A 22,567-nucleotide genomic window follows, 5' to 3' on the forward strand; every position below is an offset into this window, starting at 1 on the left:
CATCTTTCGAAAAGTAATTAGGTTGTGGAACTAATTCAAGGAAATTATTCGTATCCTCACGTAACTCAAATCGTTGTTACAACAGGTTTCACTTCATAAGCTAAACACACTAAAATGTACAGTATCTTTTACGTTAACAATGGATAAATCTTTTTTTTTTCTTTCTTGATTTAAAAGAAGGCATGCATATAATATTCGGTCAGCTCAAGAGAAAATGTTAAAACAATCTTTTCTTTTTATAATTGTCCATATTCGTTCATGTTCTATTTTGTCAACGAATAAAATCAAGGAGCCTTCAATAAATTATTGGAGTTTTGGTTACATCTGTGTGGGGCCAGGGGTGGGGGTTGGTTAGATGAAGTTTTAAAATAAGTTTATTATTTGAAGTTTGACAAATCTGTCTTAAATAATTCCATATTCGTTCACGTTCTGAATTTGTCAACACACAAAATAAAGTTTATCTTCATTAAACAAAACACAAACAGAAATGCATTGCAACATATAAACCCCTAAAATAGAAAATATTTTCAATATTAAATAATCAACTAAATAACAAACATTACATGAATTATTACATGTCAATAGTCCTGTAAGTTTTGAGTTGTCAAGTTCATATTCTCTAGTGATGATAAAGTTAACCTTACCATGTTCACAGCCAATGTACAATTATGGAAAGACGATGCAAATGGTTCTTACGCAAAATTTATACTTCCATCCCCCATTTAGCCCCAGTTTGGTTCCTGGAATTCTTCTTTTCACCAACTTACAGTCGTCGAATGCGGAGTGCTATACAATATTTGTACAGGAAACTGAAATTCTCAACAGTCCTGCAATTTTTCTGCAGTTCACATAGCTGCATTCCGACAAATTTAGTGAGTGTTTGATCCTAGCTCAACCTGCACAACATCCACCCTTCTTAACAGCAGATAACATGTAGTAGTTTAATAGTGAGTAGTAAAGAGGAAAGGCCGGTTATTTCGAGTAAAAGGATGCATTGATGACAATGGAACGACCAGTTGCACACCAATTCAACACCCACAAGTGAGCTAATTAAGTTTTAGTAGCTTACAACTAACAGAGCTTGTACATGAAAACTAAAAATAGTAGAAAGGAAATCACTAGCAAAGGAAGTGATGCTAATTGCTATTATTTTATTTTTTTTGAGTGGCGTCAAAATCACATCACACCAACTAGAGATGTGTAGTTCTAAATATTCCTTATGTCACTTTATCATGGATTGATCTTAAGAGTACTGAGCAGCTAGGTTTACTTGTTTCTTTTGTCCAAGTACAAGTAATTCCAAAGGAGCAAAAGCAACGTGAAAGCTTAAACAATAAAGATAATTGCCAGTTTTTTAAGGATATATCTGCAGGCATGAAATAATTCAAGAGTATCAAAAGCATCCTCTAAAGTCGCATTATATAGGTAGGGGGGAGGGGGTCATGAAATGTTCATTCACTTATGTTTAGCTAATAAGAATGGTCACAGAAGAGACTCTTATTATTTCTATTTAAGCTATCAACAGAAACTAAAGAAGACGCAGCAACAACAAGATCTAGAAACCTTTATGCATGACGTTACGTTGGCAATGTCTGCAATCGTATGTGCTTGTACTTCTGCGTTGTATTGAAGCAATTAGAACTTTCGGAGAAGCCTTTGGATAAGACTTGCTCCAAGGCATGTGCTCCTTCCAGTAATGCAGCATCAATCTGCAAGTAAAATGTATAAATCTTCAACTCAAAGTGGATTTAGAGCTACAAACAGATACATTTGGAATTCTTTCAATTTTCAAATATATTAGTTTTATCAAGCAAAGATCTCTCCGATTCTGACGTGGCTTCAATGTCTGGAGCATGCTTACTTTTAAAACGATGTTGGATTTCCATATGATATCGATATACATTTCACTCTAGGGAATATGTCTATGACATGTTACAACATGTCTAACAAAATTTTCTTTTTGCAACAACTAAATAGATAAAAAGAAGACATATTTATCCAAATTGATGGTGGAATTATTGGAAGGAGAGCCGGAGAATCCAAATAAACGATGTGTCTCAAAATTTCCAAATTCAGAGGAAGAGTGTTCTTCTAAATTGGAGAAATACAACTGTTTGTTCAATAGATTCTCCAAGGTCGTTTTCATTTAAAAAAAGATTCTCTATGGACTTCTCTGTTATATCTAATCAATAATAAGTTTTGTTGACTAGCTTCACGCGTATGCATTTCATATAGGGTGGCAGATGGGCGGTTTGGGCTGAATTTGGGCGGGTCAAGATAGCTTGAATCACTAAACTGCCCACAGTTAACTAAGGCTAAAATGAGCGGATCATGATGGGCTAAACAATGGGTTGTATACTATAACCCAAGCCTAATCCAACTTTTGTTCTTTCTTTTTTAGAGTTATCAATAAACATATAATTGCATACCTCAGAGACAAAGAAAGATAGAGCAGAAAATGATATATACAATCAACAATGTTGTCACAGTGTCCCTGATTCATGTGATGAGGTTAATATTATTATAATCATCTGAACTGTAGTTTGTGTTTCACGGTTTAAGTTATGGGAGACGTCGGTTGCATTTGGGCTGAGTTAGTTTACAGGTTAAAACGGGTTGTCTAAATCAGCCCATCAGAAAAATCAGTAATTGCCCAACCTATTAAAATACTGGGCGGGTTGCGCAGGTTAAATGGGCTTGGGATAGTTGTCACCTCTAATTACATGTATATGCATCTGTTTGCATTATAGTTATGGTCCTCATTTCTGAATATTTATGGAGTTCACTGGGTAATGCCATTAAACTATAGAATTTGATAGACAAAGAGCATCAACAAGAGCTTGAAGAAGATTCGGGAGACATTCTGTTATGTATTGCATGGTCAATTTGGCTAGTTAGAAATAGAAGATGATTTGACGGGAAGAAGGAAATGATAGCTGTTGTAAATTTTAAACGTATTTACAATTTACCGTTTTTGGATAGAGGTTTTTTGTTGCTGATATGTTGGTTTTTGTGAACTTGCAAGAATCTTTAGTGTGTAACCTGAAAAGTCCATTTTCTTGATACCTTTTTTTACAACTTTTGCATTACCTTCTTGGTACTGATATTTGAGTAAATTTTTAATAACATTACCAAAAAGATATTCAAGAAAAGCTTGTAGAACAGAAACAAGAAAAGGAACATTAGGGAGTCAATTTTATGTAAGAACTCAATGAGTTATAAACTTACTCGTTCTCTTGCAGTTACATTAAACTTTTGAAGCATGAATGCTTTGGGATCCATCTGACCAGGAGGTCTTCCAATACCTGGTTAGAGAACTATGTTCAATTTTCCATACTGAAAACTCAAAACGCCAAAAAGAGAACATTTAGGCATTTCAGACTTTCGACAAACCTATTCTTAACCGAGGAAACTCTCCATTCCCACGAAAATGATAAATCACACTCTTCAACCTGTAAAAAAGAGAACCGGATCATATACAGTTTAACAGCAACTGAAACTGCACCACACATGAAAAGACACAGAGCTCTTCTGGTACTGAATTACTAGCAAAAACATGAAAAACTTGACATAGCAAACAAGACAGATTTCCAGAGGTAGAGAAATTCTATGCACAACTCAAAAAGAGGTCCGGACGCATGTTGTGGCCATTCTAACAAAATATTATGCTTATTATATTGAGGTAAAAATAACTTGATATGTTTTATTTTAGGTATTTTGACATAGCCAGCAGTTTTCATTACTAAGTTCATTAAAATTCCAGCGATGAACCTATATAGACAATTCACTGGAAAAATGAACAGATGGAGGATGGTTTCATGGTACTGAATTAAAGGGGTTTTTTAAAGTAGATTTATATAAAGAAGAATTCCATTCATACCCATTATGTCTGTTATGACCTCCCTTGGGGTGAAGACGAAGAACTCCACATGGTAAATCCATGTCATCATGAAACTGGAGAAAAAGGCAATTGTTGAAAAGCATTAACAAAACATAAACAATATGTCCAATTAGATCAAAAATATGAACAACTAGTATACCGTACCACGACCACACGATTGAGAGGGAGCTTGTAATATGCTGCAAGTGGGCCAATCTGGGGAAATAGAAAAATGAGAGGGCATCAGAAGTATTGATCACCTTGATAACGCTAAGAATCAATGAAAAGCACGATATATCTCCATTCCCCATTAAGAACATCAGAAAACATCAACATCCAACAAGTAGAAATCTACTGGGAGTCACAAGGATTTTATCTTTTATTTGCACATGTAAAATGGAGTTTGAATGACATAAATTGAGCTAGCTAATGTGCTATTTTCTATTCATAGAAGTTCTCAAATAAAAGTTCACTTATTTAAGCAGAGGAACTTAATTGTCTGATGAGAGTCTATTAAGTATAAACCTGCCTGGCAAACTAGGGGAAGCAACGGCTGGCCATGCCCTTAACCTGATTGTAAGGGAACTAAATCTGGGAAAAAACAATGGGACCAGGCTTGCACATTTGCATTTAACTTGTGAACAGGCCAGTCATGACAAAAACAGTCAATTGTCAGACAAATGTGATAAATATTGCCATTCAAAAACATGCTCCCCTAAGTCCATATGAAAAGCTAACCCAATGTGTGCTAAGGTCCATGGGTCACATCATTTTTCCACTTAAATGCATTTTGCATATGAATTACCACTACTTTCTGGAAGCCTCTCTACCTCCACACTCCACTTGTGGAATTTCACTGGGTTTGTTGTTGTTACTGGCAGCACAAGGCTGCTATCTGGGTTGCTTAGTTCATGGAATAAAAGTGATCTGCAAACTACATAGACAAATAGCTTGGTAGCTTCTTTAAGATTGTTTCAGTGATAAATTACAAGAATCAAAGCAAAGAAGATAGTCTTATCTCAATTTTTCAAAGAAACTTACAAAATATAACAATTCAGAGAATAACTGAACAACATTTTTATCAGGTTAGAATCATTTTTGGCAAGAGTTTGGTTAATTAATCACGAGACAAAGCTACTAATCTGACTTGCCCCATTCAGTGTTTCTTGTTAACTTTTGACAAAACAACCCTACCAATTATGTCAATGTTGGACTTGCATTCCACGTTCGGTGGTCAAAGGCTGACTGTATCCAGTATCAACAACTTCAACATGTTGTAACTGTTCTTGAAACTAACAGAGAAAACTAGTCCAAAACTATTCAAGGTTAACAGAGAGAAATATGAGCTAAGCATTGAAAACATCAGGATTAGGGTCTTACTTCTCACAGACAAAAAGTTGGCACTGTAAGTTTCCAGCAGTAAAAACTATTCTAGAGATCTACAGCTTCACCATGCATCATTCCACCCACACAAGAAAACACTATACATGGCTGGAGCCAGGATGAATATAACCACCAATTCAAAGAGGGGTTTACTCTAAACTAATTATAAACAAGATCAGCTAGATCCATATCAAGCGAAATGAAAAATTTACAAGTAAACCCACTTTCACTATGCGACAGAATACACTTAGAATACCAGCTATCATTCAGACACATCTTTGAGATAGAATCCAAGCAGCACCAATCATAAGCAGAAAACAGAAAAGACTTATGATACAAGTAAGACGTATTTAATTGCTTACAGATTCACCACTCAAATTCATGTAAGTTAGTGGCTTTGCAAGGAGCACTGGAATGTCATTCACAAAACCTGAGAATTGGTATATATTAGCAAGTTTATATGAAGATGTACTTCGAACACTTAAAAAACAGAAATCAAGGTTTAACTAAAGAGACCTTTTCCAAACATAGCTTTACAATGTACTGTCTCCATATGAATTCCTTGTGAATTTGCGAATGCATCAAGCATTTCAAAACCAACCTATAGCGGAAACAAAAGATAAAGCTCTTAATGAAGAACACTCGAGTAAGATGGAACCCAAAATAGATCAGGTTTTATGCAGTCTTTCTGAGAAAGTAATGTTAGTCCAGAAATAGAGGTTACATTATGTCTCGTTCCCCTGTATTTATCCCCAGGATTGCCCAACCCAACAAAGAGCCACGGCCTAGGAGAACAAGTGCAGAAGTTGCGCCGACAAATCCTTCTAAGCATCTCATTCATCTGCAGTAAACATCAACAAGGTTTGATAAAGAAAAAGGTCATTGAAAACATTTGAGGCGGCTTTTGGGATTTTTAGGGCACGTTTGGACATAATTTCCGTGATTTGAAATTAAGTTCTTTTGAAGTTAATATTTTGTTAAGACATGCAATTTGAATTTCTTAAGTATTTTTTTCTCATAAAACCCAACAATTTGTGAAAGCTATCAAACTTCTCAACTTTATACAATCTTACCAAATGAGCAACTCATAGTTCATAAACAAGCCTAAGGTGCAGGTGTGTCAAGTAAAACTTATGACTATCCTCCCATTGTTAAGGGTAGCTTCTATCACATAATGCGTTAAATCTATACTATACTATGGCCATTTGTTTTTTTTTTAATAATAAGTGGCATATATACCATGTGACTCCTAAGAATTTCAACTGAAGACACATATGGTCATACGAAATGTTATGAAAAAACTCGACTTTAAAGGTGTAATATGATTAATTATAAGCTTTGACAGTTAGACAAGGGAATGTAACGTAAAGAAAATGAAGATCTTACTTCTATATCTCACATAAGCTGTATTGGCATGTACAAAAGAAATATGTGACATAGGGTGGTGCCTTAATGGCGAAGGAAGTTTTAGCTTCACATACGACATACCTTAGGTTCTTTTCTAGCTAAGGGTAGTGTCCTGAAGCCCAACCAACTCAACATACATGGGTGTAGTCTTTACATAACCAACCATTAGCTTCCACCATCCAATTGCAACCAATCAATCCAACACAATCAACTACAAAACAATACATATGTTCATCAATGACCGGTAGGTTCATCTAACGGATCCTTCTAGTATTCTTCACATATCCTCAAAACTTATCAAATTCCTCAACAATTGTTTAGAGTAAATTCTCTATTTTTCCAACTTACCTTAACTCAATATTGAATAGACCCTCTGTCAGTAGGATACCCAAAAGAATTCCACTTTTATCAACAATTTTCTTTCATCTTTTTCCTCTTTCAAGAACCCCAATTCATTTCAAAGACTACTGAAAAAATTCAAATCAAAGTAGTGATTTCCACTTCACTAATACATTCCAAATACGTCTTCTACAATCATATTACAGTCTATGTAGAGAAATTACCTATTGAAATCAAATTCCAACTTGAGTTTTTGATGAATTTTCACAATTCTTGAATGAAAACTAGTACTTCTCTAACAATTTACTATTCGTCTTTTTCCTCTCTCAAGAACCCTAATTCATCAAACCCATTCCAAGAACTAACACAAAAATTCAAATCAAATAGTGATTTCTACTTTGCAATACATCCCAAATATGTCTTCTTTAATTGTATCACAGTATAGGTAGAGAAATTACCTATTTGAAATCAAATTCCAAACTTGAGTTCTTGATAAATTCTTACCATTCTTGAATGAAAACTGGAATTTCTCTAACAATTTACTATTCATCTGTTTCCTCTTTCAAGAACCCTAATTCATCAAACCCATTTCAAGAACTAACACAAAAATTCAAACCAAACAGTGATTTCTACTTTACAATACATCCCAAATACATATTCTGTATATATAGTCGAGTTTAGGTAGATAAATTTCCTATTTGAAATCAAATTCCAAACTTGAGTTCTTGATGAATTTTTACCGTTCTTGAATAAAAACTGGAACATTCCTAACAATTTACTATTCATCTGTTTCCTTTTTCAAGAAACCTAATTCATCAAACTAGAACTAACTCAAAAATCAATGCAAACAGTGATTTCCACTTCACAATACATCCCAAATACGTATTCTGTAACTATGTCAAGTGTAGGTACAAAATTACCTATTTGGAATTCTTGATGAATTTTTACAGTTCTTGAATGAAAACTAATACTGTTCTAACAATTTACCATTCATCTTTTTCCTCTTTCAAGAACCTGATTCGTCAAACCCAAGAACTAATGCAAAAATTCAAATTAAACAGTGATTTCCACTTTACAATACGTATTATGTAATTATGGTCAAGGGTGAGAAATTACCTATTTGAAATCAAATTCCAACTTGATAAGTTTTCAGAATTCTTGAATGAAAAGTAAAGTAGTACTTCCTTAACAATTTAGGACCGTCGTATGACTTTTTTTCATTAGAATTCTTGTATGCTTTATGACCTTAAACCTCTACTTGATACCACTGAAGAAACGGAGAGCACCTCACGTTTTCTGGAAAAAGAAATTAAGCGGAAGTGCCTAATTTATAAGAAAAGTTAAAAAGTGACTCACCTATATATAGTATTTTCGTGAGGCAATGCGTTGCGAAAACTAATCAAATTTTTTTTAAAAAAATTATAAGTATAATTTTATAGAATGAATAAATTATTGTTCATTAATTGAAATATTCTATTGTATTGCATTGATAAATCAAATATTTTTATGAAATTACATAGATACATTTGGCCATAAAATTATAAAATACAACTTAAAGTTAACCCGAGGGAGTTGTTAGGATGAAAACAATCCTTCCTTTCAATCCTAAGATTGTGAGCTCAAGTCACGATAATAATGAAAAATGGGGAGCTCCTAGTTAAAAACATAAAACAACTCCAATTTATATTCATGGTCATTTTTCACTTTGAAAATATTTTTATTTTATTTTAAATTTCACAATAAAATATGGTTGAACGCACATTAATAAATGTTTATGACTGCAAACTTTTATATACAAATAAATTTTAGAAAGTATCACTATTCAACAACTGTAACTACTTATTCTTTGATATAATTTTTTTACATGGTATAAACAATCTCTTTACTCTAGACATCGGTGATCACTTTTTACAAAATATAAACTTATGACTCAAGTTTTACGTACAAAACAATTTGAGATCCCAAATCTGCAAAGCATGCCTTTTGAAAAATCTGAAATTTGTCATATTATGATTTCAAATTGCATGTTCAAAACACTTATTTCAGATCATGTTTTTATATCCATATCCAAACGTATTCCGAAACAGGGGCAGACCCACATTGACACCTTCGATGCTCGAGCATCCATTAACCTTGTATCAGACTATATATATCTATGTAGAAATTAAGAAACATTTGTATAAAATTAACATAGAGCATCAATTACTCATGTTTGGTGCTTAAGATTGTTTTAGTGTTCCTAACATTCTGACATTCAAATCTCACTCTTAACACATTTTTTTAATTAAGTTAAGAGAGCACCAACAACTTTAAAAATCTAGATCCGTCACTTGAATGAGCAGCAATTTGTCTTTATATTTGAATATCTGAAGAACCTATTAGACGAGATTACACAACCTCATAATAATTCCAAAGAAGAAGATATCACACGGCTTTCTTTTCATTTGTTAATTTTGCCACATTATAGTGTGTATTTCATGTTGGATATCTTTTCAGCTTGTTTGCCATGACTCATGAGGTTAAATAGACACATTTTTTAATGATATCGAAGTGTTAAATCAGATCAAGCCTTAATTTAAGTGTCAAAATATAAAAATTTGAGACAGTTTAATAACCTGTTTTTGTATTTGATCTATAAAAAAGGATAATATTATTATATGCATAAAAAGAAGACATAAAACATTATTTGATAACATGCTAGATCAAGAAAATGACTAGCAAATCTCTCTTTTATGAAACACTAAAAATCCAAGACAGTACTTTTCATTAATCAAAACACAAACAGAGAAATTCATTGCAACAACAAATACCCAACTATTTACACAATATTAATTAAATGATCAACTAAAACAAGCATATCCTAAAATAACACATAAAGCCATGAAATAACGCAAATGCAACTGAGGGAGATAATTTTTTCTTCAGATACTGCTAATATTTATGGCCTCCTTAATAGGATATGAAGCCTCCGTCATAATTCCACACTTGCCCAAATGACCATTCTTCACATTACGCTCCATTTTAACATAACCACTTTCTCCCCACTTTGTGCCCCATGAGTTCCTCACTAACCAATAATCCTTTCCATCTTCACTTCCGTACCCAACGACCACAACACCATGGTCTACTTTCTCTCCACATTCCCCCGTAAACACGCCCTGATCAAAAATTTAGAGTCAGTAAATTCAGAATAAATGTTACATGTACGTACATAAAAGGTTTGAGGTTCGAATTACCGAGGTGTAGAGTTGGAAGGCCCTGCCAGAAGCTTCGATGGCTACGCTAACAGGTTGATGAGCTACAGCTTTTTGAAGTGCTTTTTCATTTCTAGGCACGTCTTCATAATCATCAATACTAACAACCTTAGAATTTTTCTGTAACATTCATTACAACTTTAATCAATTAGAATTTTTCACCAAGTAGTCATATATTTATAGGAATATAAAATTTAGTATGGACTAACTCGAATAGGATCGCATCTGCCATCAACGCCGCGATAAGGATAGTGATTTTCAGTGTCCATGCCACCATTGGAGATGATGAACTCGAAGGCATAGTCCATTAGGCCACCATTACAACCAACGTTTTGAGCTCTGTCACAATCTACAAGTTCTTGCTCTGATAGTGTGATCATTTCCCCTGTTACGATTTGGTTTATGCCTTCTACTGCTGCTACTGTTGAAAAAGCCCAGCAACTTCCTGTAAAAGCCCAAACAAATTATGAAAACATTGCCATGTAAAAGGGTATGTATATATGCTTTAATTTTTGGATGACAGGATACCAATGTCCCAAAAATATAACAAGATACATAGTTTGGGGTACATTTGTCATTTTTCCCTTTTATAATTAATAAAAGTTTAAGTTAAAATTGTACATTAATGAAATAATTTATAATCACATAAACCGACCAAAGACGTACCACAACTCCCTTGATTCTTGATAGGAGCAACAGCGCCTTTCTTCCTCCAATCGACGGAATGAGGGAGCAACTCATTGGGCCGCGAAGCATAGCGTTGGCTTGTGTTTTTGGACTTCACAAGGCGACGCCTAGCGTCACTTCTAGTGCCCAAATACATGGCCCGGTACTCCTCGTTTGTGAGATCAGCAAATTGGTTCAACCCAACCTTATACGTGCGATTTTCGGAGTTGTTATATTCCTCAATGAACCTCAAATTATCTTTAAAAATCTCAAATCGTTTCTCCTTCTCTCCTAAGGCATTATATACTTTCCCATGCTCTGCCAGCCACTTTTCGTATATAATTCCCTCCTTATTTATGTCAATTGCATAGGATAAAGACGAAAACAGGGCTAAGAAAAGAGTTGTTATTACGGTTTTAGCCATGGCTGACAAAGTGCAAAAGAAAACTTAACACTTGTAGGGAGAAGTATAGTGTAGAATGAAAAGAGGCTTAAGGGATAAGGCAAACCACTTGGGTTTATATAGATGGAAGATTTGGATATTATAATTATTTTTTTTGTAAATTTATTTTGGGATAACGAAAAACAAAAAGTAAAAGAATTTAATGTGCTGTTTACATTGGGGACCAAAACGCCAGGAATGGGGGAGCAGAGTCTCATGGGTTGTGGGAAAGCTAACTGATTCTGTAAGACCAAACCGCTAATCCACCGAACTCAGTGACATGCAAAAAAAGATTCATAGTCAGAATTCATCTTTGTAAATAAATCTTTTAGTCTTTGCATATGTAAGAATTAGACCAGTCCGCCAAACCACCTAACTTGGCGATATGTAAAATATTTGAGTTTGCAGAAACAATTATGTCGCTTAAATTTATAAATAAAAAAAAACTGTTTACGTAATATAATACTTCCTCTGTCTCTTTTTATTTGCTCATTTACTTTTTATTTGTTATTTTGACAAATTAAAAAAGAAAAAAGAATTTTACCATATTCTCAATTTATTTAGAAAGTTAATGTTTTTAAAAAAGGTAGAACTTCTTTAATTAGTAAATTGATTTTGGATTGTGTCATATATCAATTAATAGAAGTAAAATGATTAACTTACTATATCAATTATTATTTTCTTACGGGAAAAGGGTAAAAAATGCCCTCCGTTTATAATTTGGCTAAAAAATGTCCACTGTCAACACTTTGGTTCAAAAATACCCTTAGATTCTGCGAAAGGAACAAAAGTGTCATCCGTTTGTAGTTTGGTCCAAAAATACCTTGCCGTCAATACTTTGATCTAAAAAAGCCTTTATTGTTATTTAATGGGTCAAAAATGCTCATTTTTCAAATAAATATATTATTAATTTCTTTTTAAAACATTCATTTTCTAATAAGATTTTTTTAAAATTAGCAAATGTTTATCTTAGTTCAATTCAGAAAAAAAATATAAAATGATAATATTTCTTATTTTGTTGTCATTAGTTTTTTATTGTTATATACGTATAAATTAATGACGGATATATTATGATCTCATATATATGACTAGCAGTGGCAAACGAACGGGTCGAGTTGAATATGAGTCGATCGAAAACGAGTTAAATAAATGGGTAAAATACTCTACTCAACTCATATTTTAAATTGGTAAAAACGAGTTATCCAATGGATAATATGGTTATCCAAATTTACCCATATTATTATGAGAAAATTGTATGAAATAACAAACTATTAATTCAAATTAAATGTTATAGTCATAGTTTATTTTATTTATAATTCGCAGCAAACATCCCATTTTTTTTGCCATATGATTCGATATACAATCATCCATTTTCGGTATACAATTAGTCATTTTATACATTTTGGTAGAAAATGCGTTTGTGTTTGTATAAAACGAGAGATTAGTGTATGTACAAATACATATATTTTTGTCTTATACACTTATAATTATACAAATACAGATCTTATTATTCAAATTACAATGTATAAATAAATTTATACAAAACTGAACAATTTGTATAAAATTTGATGTATCTAGCGAATTATACAAATCAAAAACTCCATAGCAAACATAAAATCTGCTATGGAGCGCAATTATGTAAACTATAGTTATAACATACAAATATGATTTTTATGTTTGCTATATGTGAAAGTTACTCTATTATTATAGGGATCATGTTAAAAGCTTCAAAAGCAAAAAAATCTCTTTAAGTCTCACCCCCACCCCACCCCACTCCCACAAAAAAAATACTTATTAACTTTTTTTAATTTAACCTGCCCACGCCATCCCTAACACCTCAAAAATTATTATTAATTTACTACTCCGACTCCCCCACCCACCCACCCACCAACCCCGACGCCTAAAAAATTAAATTTATTTTTTACTACTTTGATCACCACCGCCACCATATCCCCCCCCCCCCCCCACACCCACAACCCCAATGCTTAAAAAATTAAATTAATTTATTTTATTTGTTTTTTTAAGAAATTAAATTTATTTTTTACTACTTTGATCACCCACCACCATCACCACCCACCCACCAGCCAACCCCAACGCCTAAAAAAATAAATTTAGTTTTTACTGCTTTGATCACCCACCACACCATCACTACCCACCCACCAGCCAACCCCAACGCCTAAAAAAATAAAATTATTTTTTACTACTTTGATCACCACCGCCACCATATCCCCCCCCCCCCCCACTTTCAGCCCCACCCACCCAGCCACTTTCTAAAAAGATTTTGTTTTTTAAAAAAAAAATGATTTTTTCCCTTATCCCACCCATTCCTACCCCAACCTCCTACACCTTAAAAAAATATTACCATCACTTTTATTTATTTTATAAATGAATCTCTTTTATCAATTTTTACCCATTTAAGTACCCTTTTTAAATGGGTAATATGAGTATGACTTGTTCTTTACCCTTTTTAAATGGGTAATATGAGTATGACTTGTTTTTTACCCATTTTAAAATGAGTTGGGTACCCATATAAATTACCCATTTTGTCATTCCTATATATGACATATATTATCTGTCGAAAGTGTACATGAAGTTTTATTTTAATTGATAAAATGAGATTAAGAAGAAGAAAAAAATATTTCCTACATTTTTTTTGTTAAAGTGATTTTAGAAGAAAGAAAATAAAAATAGTGTTCTTTAATAGTAATAGTTTAATTAGGAAGAAGATGCGTTTAAAAAAGGAAAAAAAATATTTATTCGAAAAAGGATATTTTTTGACCCATTTTGTAACTATAGGGGCATTTTTGGACCAAACTACAAACGGATGATATTTTTGTTCCTTTCGCATAATTTAAGGACATTTTTGAACCAAAGTATTGATGGTAAAGACATTTAATTTGAGCCAAACAATAAATAAAGAGCATTTTTGTTCCTTTCACATATTTTAAGAATATTTTTTACCCTTTTCTTAATATGTATGTAAGTCAAAAAATTCCTTTATCTGTGATGAATTTCTTTTAGACTATAAAATTCAAATCGGATAATGCTAAATGACCAGAAAATTTAGCTAGAATTTAATCATAAATTTAAAAAGTCTATAATATTTTTTTTATTTTAAAATAAATTGATCTTTTTTTTATTTTTTAATTAAAAGATATTAAAATTAAAAAAATAATTTTTTTTTGAAAAGATAAAATAATATAATATGAAATATGTTATTTTACGAATCTGGCTAAATTTTGTGACGAAAATAATTTTTCTATTCAAATGGATAGGCATAGAAAGAAAAAAAGAGGAGTGGTGAAGAAAAATCAATGTATAGAGGTAGTTATCGTGACCAAGTTCCTTGAGTTATGGGTTGGTGACTTTGTGTCAGAGAAGCTCACGTTGGAACTCTAACAGATGCCTTGAAATGTGAGACCCCAACTACAACTAAACTAACGGTGCCATCACCCACTCTCCATATTTCGGCTGGACTTTTACTTTTTTTTGTTTTAGTTTTGGTGCAAGTATTTGTATTGAGATTGATTAAATTTAATTGTGTGACTTCATGACTTATAAAAGATTAGTGATGTACTATATATAAATTCAAAAGTGATTACTTGAATATTATTTATTGAAAAATTATATTGTGTAGATTAATTTTTTTAATTTTTGAAATTATACATCAAATGAATACTTTTACAGGTATATATTAAATTTTTAAACACCATTAGCCATATTGCTAATTTCACACACTACTCGAGATTCAAAAGTTAAATTTGAAACTTTGATTAAAAATGTAGGATGGCGCACTTACGACTCTCCAACAAATTTATTACTCTTTCCGTCTCTATATACTTGTCATATATTTAGTAATTGGATTTTTTTTTTACTTGTCATTTGACAAATCAAGAAAAAATATATTTTTTTCTTTATTATATCCTCAATTTAATAAAATTGAATTACTGTTTTAAAAAAAGTAGTGAGTAAATATGTTTTAACCCTATTAATTAATAAGTGTAAAATAATAAACTCATTATATTAATTAAGTAAGTATTATTTTTGTTAATAAGTATGCTAATTTAAAATTGGAAAAATCCTTTTGGTCAGAATTTGACCAGAATGGTATTTTATCTTTTTTGAACATTTTTATCATTTTAACTTTAATATCTTTTTAATAAAATAATGAGAAAAAAAATCAGTATATTTAAAAATAAAAAAAACAATAGTATTTTTTTAAATTTTCTTGCTAATTTCGGACCAAATTTTGTGCAATTTTTCTGCAAGGCTAAGATATTGATTTCTGCAAGTCATGTTACTAAATATCTTCCTTGGGAAGTAGCTGGGCGGTGATTTACAGATGTGTGTGCCGCCGGCTCTATGATCCTTTTGAATATTGTAAAGATATTCGCACCGAATCTTAAGGCGGCTTGATTCTCCCTGCCAATACGATGCTTTCGCCTTTATTTGAATTTCGTGAAACAAAATAAAAGCGCCTTCAATGTTGGACCCTCCAGAAATTTCTCCAAGGCTTCACCAAACATGACTGGATCTGATCGTTATGTTTTATAGAGTCCGGATCCAAAATAGATATCATTTAGAGTTTATATACCTTTTGTTATAAAAGTGAATTATATATGTTCTATCGTTATTAAGACTCACATATATCCTTATCGTTACACAAGAAGTTTATATAGAATATCATTTATCTAGCGGAAGTGAAAAAAATGGAATAGTTTTAATTTTTATTTTATTTTAAATTAAAGAACAATTCATGTAGAGGTATATATATGATCCTTCTAACCAAGTTTAAGGTATATTTTAATTTTTTCATACAAAAATTATTTTTACTTCTTTGATATCATTATCCGAGTTTCTTATCTTTTTTTTGAGAAAATTGTCAAAACACACCTAAACTAAACTTTTTTTTTGAGGTTCATACCTTAACTATTGAAAATATGAGTTTCATGCCTTAACTATTGAGAATGTGAGTTTCATGCATAAACAATCAGTTATTAGTTTGAGAAACACACCTTACTCTTTTATGTCACTTTTATCATGGTGTGTGTAATACACTCTCTCTTTTATTTTAAAAAATTGTCACATCACACTCTATATGGAGAAAACATTTCACTTTGACAAAAATTAAATAAATTATTAGTATTAGTTAAAATTAAAGATTAAATTACTATCCCAAAAAAATACAGTAATATTTTTTTTATAAAATAAAATGTAAAATACTTTTCTTACCCCACTCCATCACTTCCTCTCACCACCACCCCCTCCCCCATTTTTTTTGTTTAAATTTCTTTTATAAAAGTTTTTTTTACTTCATCTCCCCCTCCCCCCTTCAAATACTAATTTAGATATTATTTTATTTTAAAAAAAATAATTCTATCCACTAGTCCACATAACCCTTCGCTTCAAAAAAAATTATCGTTTATATATATATATATATATATATATTTGTTACTTACCACGCAAGACTTTTTTAAAATAATTTTTTTATTTATGTTATATTCGGTACACAACAGAAAAAAATTCGTAAAATATATGTATATATATAACACAAAACGAGAAAAATGTAAAATAAATAAATAAATTAGGAGTGAAGGGTTACATAGGATGGGTAGAATTGTATTTTTTAAAAATAAAATAATATCATTTTTTTTTGGAGAATGAGTGGGTGGTTTTTTTTGTTGGGGTGGGGTTGGGGGGGTTGAAGTAAAAATGTTTTATAAAATAACTTTTTTAAAAGGACGGGGGATTGGGGGGAGCGTGGAGGAGGAGGGGTACGGGGAGGAGATGATGGAATGGGGTAAGAAAAATAATTTGATTTATTTTTTAAAAAATATTTTTTGGGGGGATAATAATACTTTAATTTTTAATTAATATTAATAGTTTATTATTTAATTTTTGTCAAGGTGGAATATTTTATTCATGTGGAATGTCATGTGTTAAGTTTTTTTCAAATAAAAGAAAGAGTGCATTACACACACCACTGAGATATGTTTCTCAAACTAATAAGTAATATTTAAGTATGAAACTCATAATCTCAATAGTTTAGATATGAAACTAAAAAAAAGGGATAGTTTAGGTGTGTTTTTGACACTTATCTCTTTTTTTTTATTTCATTCTTTAGTTAACGAAAAATTTTAAAACTAATTTTTTTTTGAGGCTATATTGTAATTTAGTTTTTGTATTTATAAAAATAAAATAAAAGTGGGGCATCTATAATAAATTTCACAAGAAAATTAGTGAAACGCAAATAAATTTGATCATCAAAATAATAAATTTAAATTAATAGTTGAAACAAAAAAAGTTAAAAAAAAATACGTGTGAGGAGAATCAAATATACCCATATGGATTATATTTTTTCAAAAAAATAATTAAAAGATTAAATTAATTTATTTTTTTTACTTCCGTTAAAGGGAAAGGGTATATGTGAGTCATTTGTATGACAGTAAGGATATATATGAGTCACTTTCATAACGAGGGTATATTAGCTCTAAAATTGAAGAGTATATCAAACCGTGTTCTCTATTTTTTTAATTCTACATATCAAAAGGAATTTTCTCTAAAAACATAAATCAAAACGGATATAATTGAAAAAATGTTGGTCTTGTTATGCTTATTTTTGTAGTACTTATGCATGTCTATGTAAAAACAAGTGAAATGTAATTTAAGTTAAATATTTATCTGGTTTATATATATTCTATTAATGTTGGATTAAATGATTGATTTTGACGTTCGGGATACAACTAAATTCGAATTTATACCAAAAGTACATGCATAGACACCACGCATGTATTGTAAAATATGCGGTTAGTAATAATCTAGTCAAAGTAATAAAAATTAGGCCTAACACGATTCTAAATGAAAAAAACTTGTGTTAAATGTTTCTTAAAAAAACAACTCGTATCTGAAGTTCGAAAGTCAAAACAACAGACCTCTAATAACTGACTCTAATTTATGGTTCCACGCCCAAGAAAATTAAAGGAATAGGCAGATTTTTTGGAATGGTGATGTCAAGGCCGTTACAACTTTCAAAGGAGCCATTATTGTCGATCTGAGAGGATCACTGCATGCATCAATTTTCTGTTAACTGTTAGGAGCTAATTACGTATCCCCAAGAAAAACTTAATATTATCGTTGCGATCAAGGATATTTTTAATAGTAATAAAATATATACAATTAGCTAATTGTATTTTCATGAACTTTTATTTCTTACATGCGTACATGATATGCCTTGCTCTTTATTTCAAAGCAACATGGTCAAATTTACTTATGTATGTTGTTAAAAATTAAGTAATTTTATCATACTTCAATTTTGTTTGTCTAATATTACTCAGGTCGTTTTAAAAAAGTCTCGTCTTTACCCTTGATATCTTCAAACGCCAAAGGATAAGGCCTAGTTACGTTAATAATTGTATCTTTTGGGCAGTTAAAGCACAAATGAAATACTATTACTATTTCTTAATGCCTAATGACTTTGGCATGTTTTAAACAAGACTACTAGCTAGATGATGTGTAATAAAACCCAAAAAAGAGGAGTCCAAAGGGGCCTGTACTGAAATAGTAGCATATTAGGTTTTGGACTTTAATTTAGATAGAATTGCATTAACATATTAGTGGAACCCAATCCAGCCCGTTTGATGTACAAAAAGTGAAAAAGATATCACTTCCTAAACTATTACAAGTCCAAAAGAATTGGATTAAGTTCCCATAAGCTCATGATAACACTTGTTTTTATTGGTTAAGGTCTGCTTACCTCCTATATATATCACTTATGAAATTACACACCGGATATGTTATTATTGTCTCTAAATAATAAATTTGTGTATAAAATTTCATGTTTGGGCAATTGTACAGTGGTGTTAGCTAGCTCAATTGTAAGTATCATTCCAATTATCACTTATTAATTAGAGATGTGGACTAGTAATATATATTAGCTAATGTATATCAATCACCCGTTCAAGTTTGGGTGGAATAATGACTTCACTCATTTATTAGTTAGTTCATCTTTATTGATCCCCTAATTAATTTAATTCGTTTAAACATTAGGTTGATTAATCTATGTCGTCCAATTTAATCCATGAGAAATTACCTTTTTAGAATATTTATATAGTTTATTGAGGGTGTTTATATCTATTATTATATGTATAGAGCACTATAATGAAGAAGAAAATAAGTTTTATTGATTTTATTTGCTAATTAAGAAAATTAAAAGAAAACAAAGAAAGAAATTAAGACCTGCTGAGTGTTATGAGTAGATTGGCTATAAACCATTACCAAGCTCATCTCGAGTCAACCAATTTCAACCCACCTAATTAACTTGTGTTCTAGGTTGATCAGAACTAAGCATTTATTAGTGGTAGTGCACGCCTCAAATTTATCATAAACTATTGAGTCAAGCACTAATCTTGTACAGTTAGGAGATCTAAAATTTATACATGTACATAAATAAATATAATTCTTATTTATATATAGAGGTGTAAGTAGGGTCGGTGTAATTTGCCCTTCTCTAAGCATGACTATATTCAATCTGAGACTGGACAACTAATTCACTACATCAAAAATGATTATTAGTTGCCGCTAAATATGTATTTTTAGCGGCAATTAGCACTCTTTGTATATGTCCTAAAGTCTTTAGTAACATTGGTTCTAATGACACTTAACTAATTCTGATAAAACTTTAACACTCTTTATTAATGTCAATATTTATTGCCGCTAAAAGTTTTTTTGTGTGTAGTGATTATTGAATAGGGCTCTATGATCATTCCGTGTACCACTGAATTTCGTTATTTATATTCAAATAAAATTCAATAATATCATTATCACTATTACAAATATACAGAATAAAATAAGTCTCTGGTCCTCCGATCCATTGATACTATTCAATTCAAAGATATAAGAGGGAGGTTCGGATGAACACCTTATCCCTAGATCCGCCCATAATATGGTGATCTATGTTTCAACCCATTGACCAAGTTAATTTTTGGGTAAATATTGAAGAGAAGAACTCTGAAGTTGTTAAACCATAAATTCATAATGTAAAACTTACCGGTGGTTGCACCAATCCAAATAGATGTTTGCATACACAGTTTTAGCATTTTCACTATAATTGATTAGCATGCATTTTTATCACACTAAATTACTCATGTATAATAAATATATAAATAATTTAAAATAAACATTTGATGCAAAAATATTGAAAAATTATGCAGAATAACAAACATTTAGCCTATATTAGGTAATGTAGCTATCATTTAAGAAAATTATAATTCGTGGCTATAGTTTCCTCAATTCTTGTTATTCGCTGATTAATCTGATTTGTATAATTCGTCTGATTTGTATAAATTCAGAATTTTATATATGACTATCATAGCTATTTGTATACGATTTAAAAAATTCATAATAAATTACCATGTTTGTATATTGACAAGCGAAATATATAATCGGAGTTCTAAAAAAATCTTAAATGTATAAATACACAATTTGTATAAACTTACCCTATTTGTATATTCGCAAGAGAAATATACAAACGGGAAGAAATATATAATCCGCAGTCTTCATAGCAAACATAATTATAGCTATGAAACACAATTATCAAAACTATAATTATACGTAGAGACTTATTATGTCTATTATGTTTTTGCTATTTCTGAAATTTTCTCAAATGCCGCCACACACTACACTAAAATATAAAGTAAAATTTGAGTTCTATACACTAGTATACACTATATACATTTCTATATATAATAAGCCACAATGCAAATATATATAAAGTATATAGTTACATTAATGTAACTATCTTGTTAGCTTTCAACCAAAAGCTAACAAGATTTTTAGTTACATATTTATTATTTAGTTAAATAATAAATATGTCATTGTATGAGCTATTTATTACTCATTCCTTTTGAATTTGTTAATCTGATTTTGATATGACACGTAGTTTACGAAAGTAAATTAGATTTTGAGAAAAAACATTATTTACGAAAGTAAATTAGATTTTGAAAAAAAACATTAAATGATATTTGAAGTTGTCCCAGATTTTCAAAAAGACACCTTAACTTTGTGTGCGTCATATTACCCCACAAAACATTCAAAATCACAATAAATACACATTTTTTACACAATATTTCCACTTTGGACAAAAATATCCTTCGAATGTGTAATTTCTTAAAAACAAAAAGTCGGACCCATTATTGATGTATTCAAGGATGCTTTGGTCATTTCCTATGATGAATTCGTTTTGTTTGTTTCTTTTAAATTTATTTTACTATACTAAATAATTGTATAAAATATTATGAATCACGATAATTAATTACTTAAATATTTAAAAGATATAAAAATATATAAAAGATCTGATTGACTCTTCAAATTTTACCGGTGACACATAAATTGGGACAAATGAAATAATATATATTATTTGAAAATTTCTTAGAAAGTACTATAAATTACAGTAATTAACAACTAGAAATATTTCAAAGACAAAAAAAATTAATTGAATCTCAATTTTTTTTTAGTACTACATAAATTGAGAAAGAAGAAATGACCTCTATTATTTGAAAATGGCGTAAAAATATTACAAAACATACGATAAGAATTAACAATTTAAAGTTTTAAAAAACTTTAATGCTTTATACTTATTCTATTTCCACTTTGGACAAAAATATCCTCCCAATATGCATATTTTTTTAAACAAAAAGTGGGATCCATTATTGATGTAGTCAAGGATGCTTTGGTAATTTTCCTATGATGAATTTGTTTTGTTTGTTGTTTAATTTTTTAAAAATAATTGTATAAAATATTATAAATCACAATAATTATTTACTTAAATATTCAAAAAATATAAAAATCAGTAAAAGATCTTATTAATTCTTCAAATTTTATCGGTGACACATAAATTGGACAAATGAAATAATATATATTATTTAAAAATTACTTAGAAAGTACAATAATTTACAGTAATTAATAATATAATATTTTAAAGACAAAAAAATTAATTGAATCTCAAAATTTTATTAGTAGCACATAAATTGAGAAAGAAGAAATAACTTTTATTATTTCAAAATTGCGTAAAATATATTACAAATCATACAACAATACTTAGCAATTTAGAATGTTAAAAGACATAATTTTTTTTTTACCATAGTTAACAATAATTAAAAATTTAAACTATTTTAAATTAATATTAAAGTTTGATTAACT

The 22,567-nt window shown here is 30.5% G+C and overlaps 3 protein-coding genes across 7 annotated transcripts in view; 1 reads left to right on the forward strand and 2 right to left on the reverse strand.

The window, feature by feature from the left end:
- The window catches only part of LOC125822871 (lysine-rich arabinogalactan protein 18-like), a 217,815-nt gene extending 211,660 nt beyond the window's left edge, over window positions 1-6,155 (forward strand). Inside the window, exon 3 of one of the 2 annotated variants that reach the window (XM_049502337.1) lies at window positions 6,146-6,155. The gene's annotated coding sequence lies outside the window, so the exon portion shown is untranslated. Of the gene's footprint in view, window positions 1-5,233; window positions 5,244-6,145 lie in introns of those variants that run through there. The other variant, XM_049502336.1, reaches the window with a different exon arrangement.
- LOC125822868 (peptidyl-tRNA hydrolase, mitochondrial) lies at window positions 511-8,267 on the reverse strand. 4 transcript variants are annotated; one of them, XM_049502331.1, is made up of 10 exons: window positions 8,126-8,267; window positions 5,988-6,104; window positions 5,780-5,864; window positions 5,626-5,693; window positions 4,046-4,096; window positions 3,881-3,954; window positions 3,394-3,452; window positions 3,229-3,305; window positions 1,564-1,709; window positions 511-896 (listed from the first exon to the last, which is right to left on the reverse strand). In XM_049502331.1, exons 2-9 carry the CDS (start codon window positions 6,102-6,104, stop codon window positions 1,578-1,580), a joined length of 663 nt encoding a protein of 220 aa, XP_049358288.1. In that variant the 5' UTR covers window positions 8,126-8,267; the 3' UTR covers window positions 511-896; window positions 1,564-1,577. The 4 variants fall into 4 exon arrangements, with proteins under 4 accessions (XP_049358288.1, XP_049358289.1, XP_049358286.1 ...); XM_049502332.1 differs by lacking the exon at window positions 8,126-8,267 and adding an exon at window positions 7,468-7,486; XM_049502329.1 differs by lacking the exon at window positions 8,126-8,267 and adding an exon at window positions 6,752-7,018.
- A 1,663-nt stretch (window positions 8,268-9,930) lies between these two features.
- On the reverse strand, window positions 9,931-11,402 carry LOC125822068 (zingipain-2-like). The gene is made up of 4 exons (XM_049501438.1): window positions 10,930-11,402; window positions 10,473-10,708; window positions 10,246-10,383; window positions 9,931-10,167 (listed from the first exon to the last, which is right to left on the reverse strand). Exons 1-4 carry the CDS (start codon window positions 11,351-11,353, stop codon window positions 9,931-9,933), a joined length of 1,035 nt encoding a protein of 344 aa, XP_049357395.1. The 5' UTR covers window positions 11,354-11,402.
- Window positions 11,403-22,567: the final 11,165 nt, after the last annotated feature.

This window comes from Solanum verrucosum, unplaced genomic scaffold (assembly GCF_900185275.1).
Source record: "Solanum verrucosum unplaced genomic scaffold, falcon-dt-bn FXZP01000103.1, whole genome shotgun sequence".
Classification (NCBI taxonomy): domain Eukaryota; kingdom Viridiplantae; phylum Streptophyta; class Magnoliopsida; order Solanales; family Solanaceae; genus Solanum; species Solanum verrucosum.

Coding starts and splice junctions, on each gene's coding strand:
- LOC125822868 (XM_049502329.1), bottom strand. CDS start 6,805: ATGTTGAGTTGGTTGGGCTTCAGGACACTACCCTTAGCTAGAAAAGAA. Junction 4,097..5,625: donor TGAATTTGAGTGGTGAATCT/GTAAGCAATTAA, acceptor CTATTTCCCCAG/ATTGGCCCACTTGCAGCATA. Junction 3,453..3,880: donor GGTCATAACAGACATAATGG/GTATGAATGGAA, acceptor TCTTTTTTACAG/GTTGAAGAGTGTGATTTATC.
- LOC125822068 (XM_049501438.1), bottom strand. CDS start 11,353: ATGGCTAAAACCGTAATAACAACTCTTTTCTTAGCCCTGTTTTCGTCT. Junction 10,709..10,929: donor CAAGAATCAAGGGAGTTGTG/GTACGTCTTTGG, acceptor GGGCTTTTACAG/GAAGTTGCTGGGCTTTTTCA. Junction 10,168..10,245: donor CCTTCCAACTCTACACCTCG/GTAATTCGAACC, acceptor ATTTTTGATCAG/GGCGTGTTTACGGGGGAATG.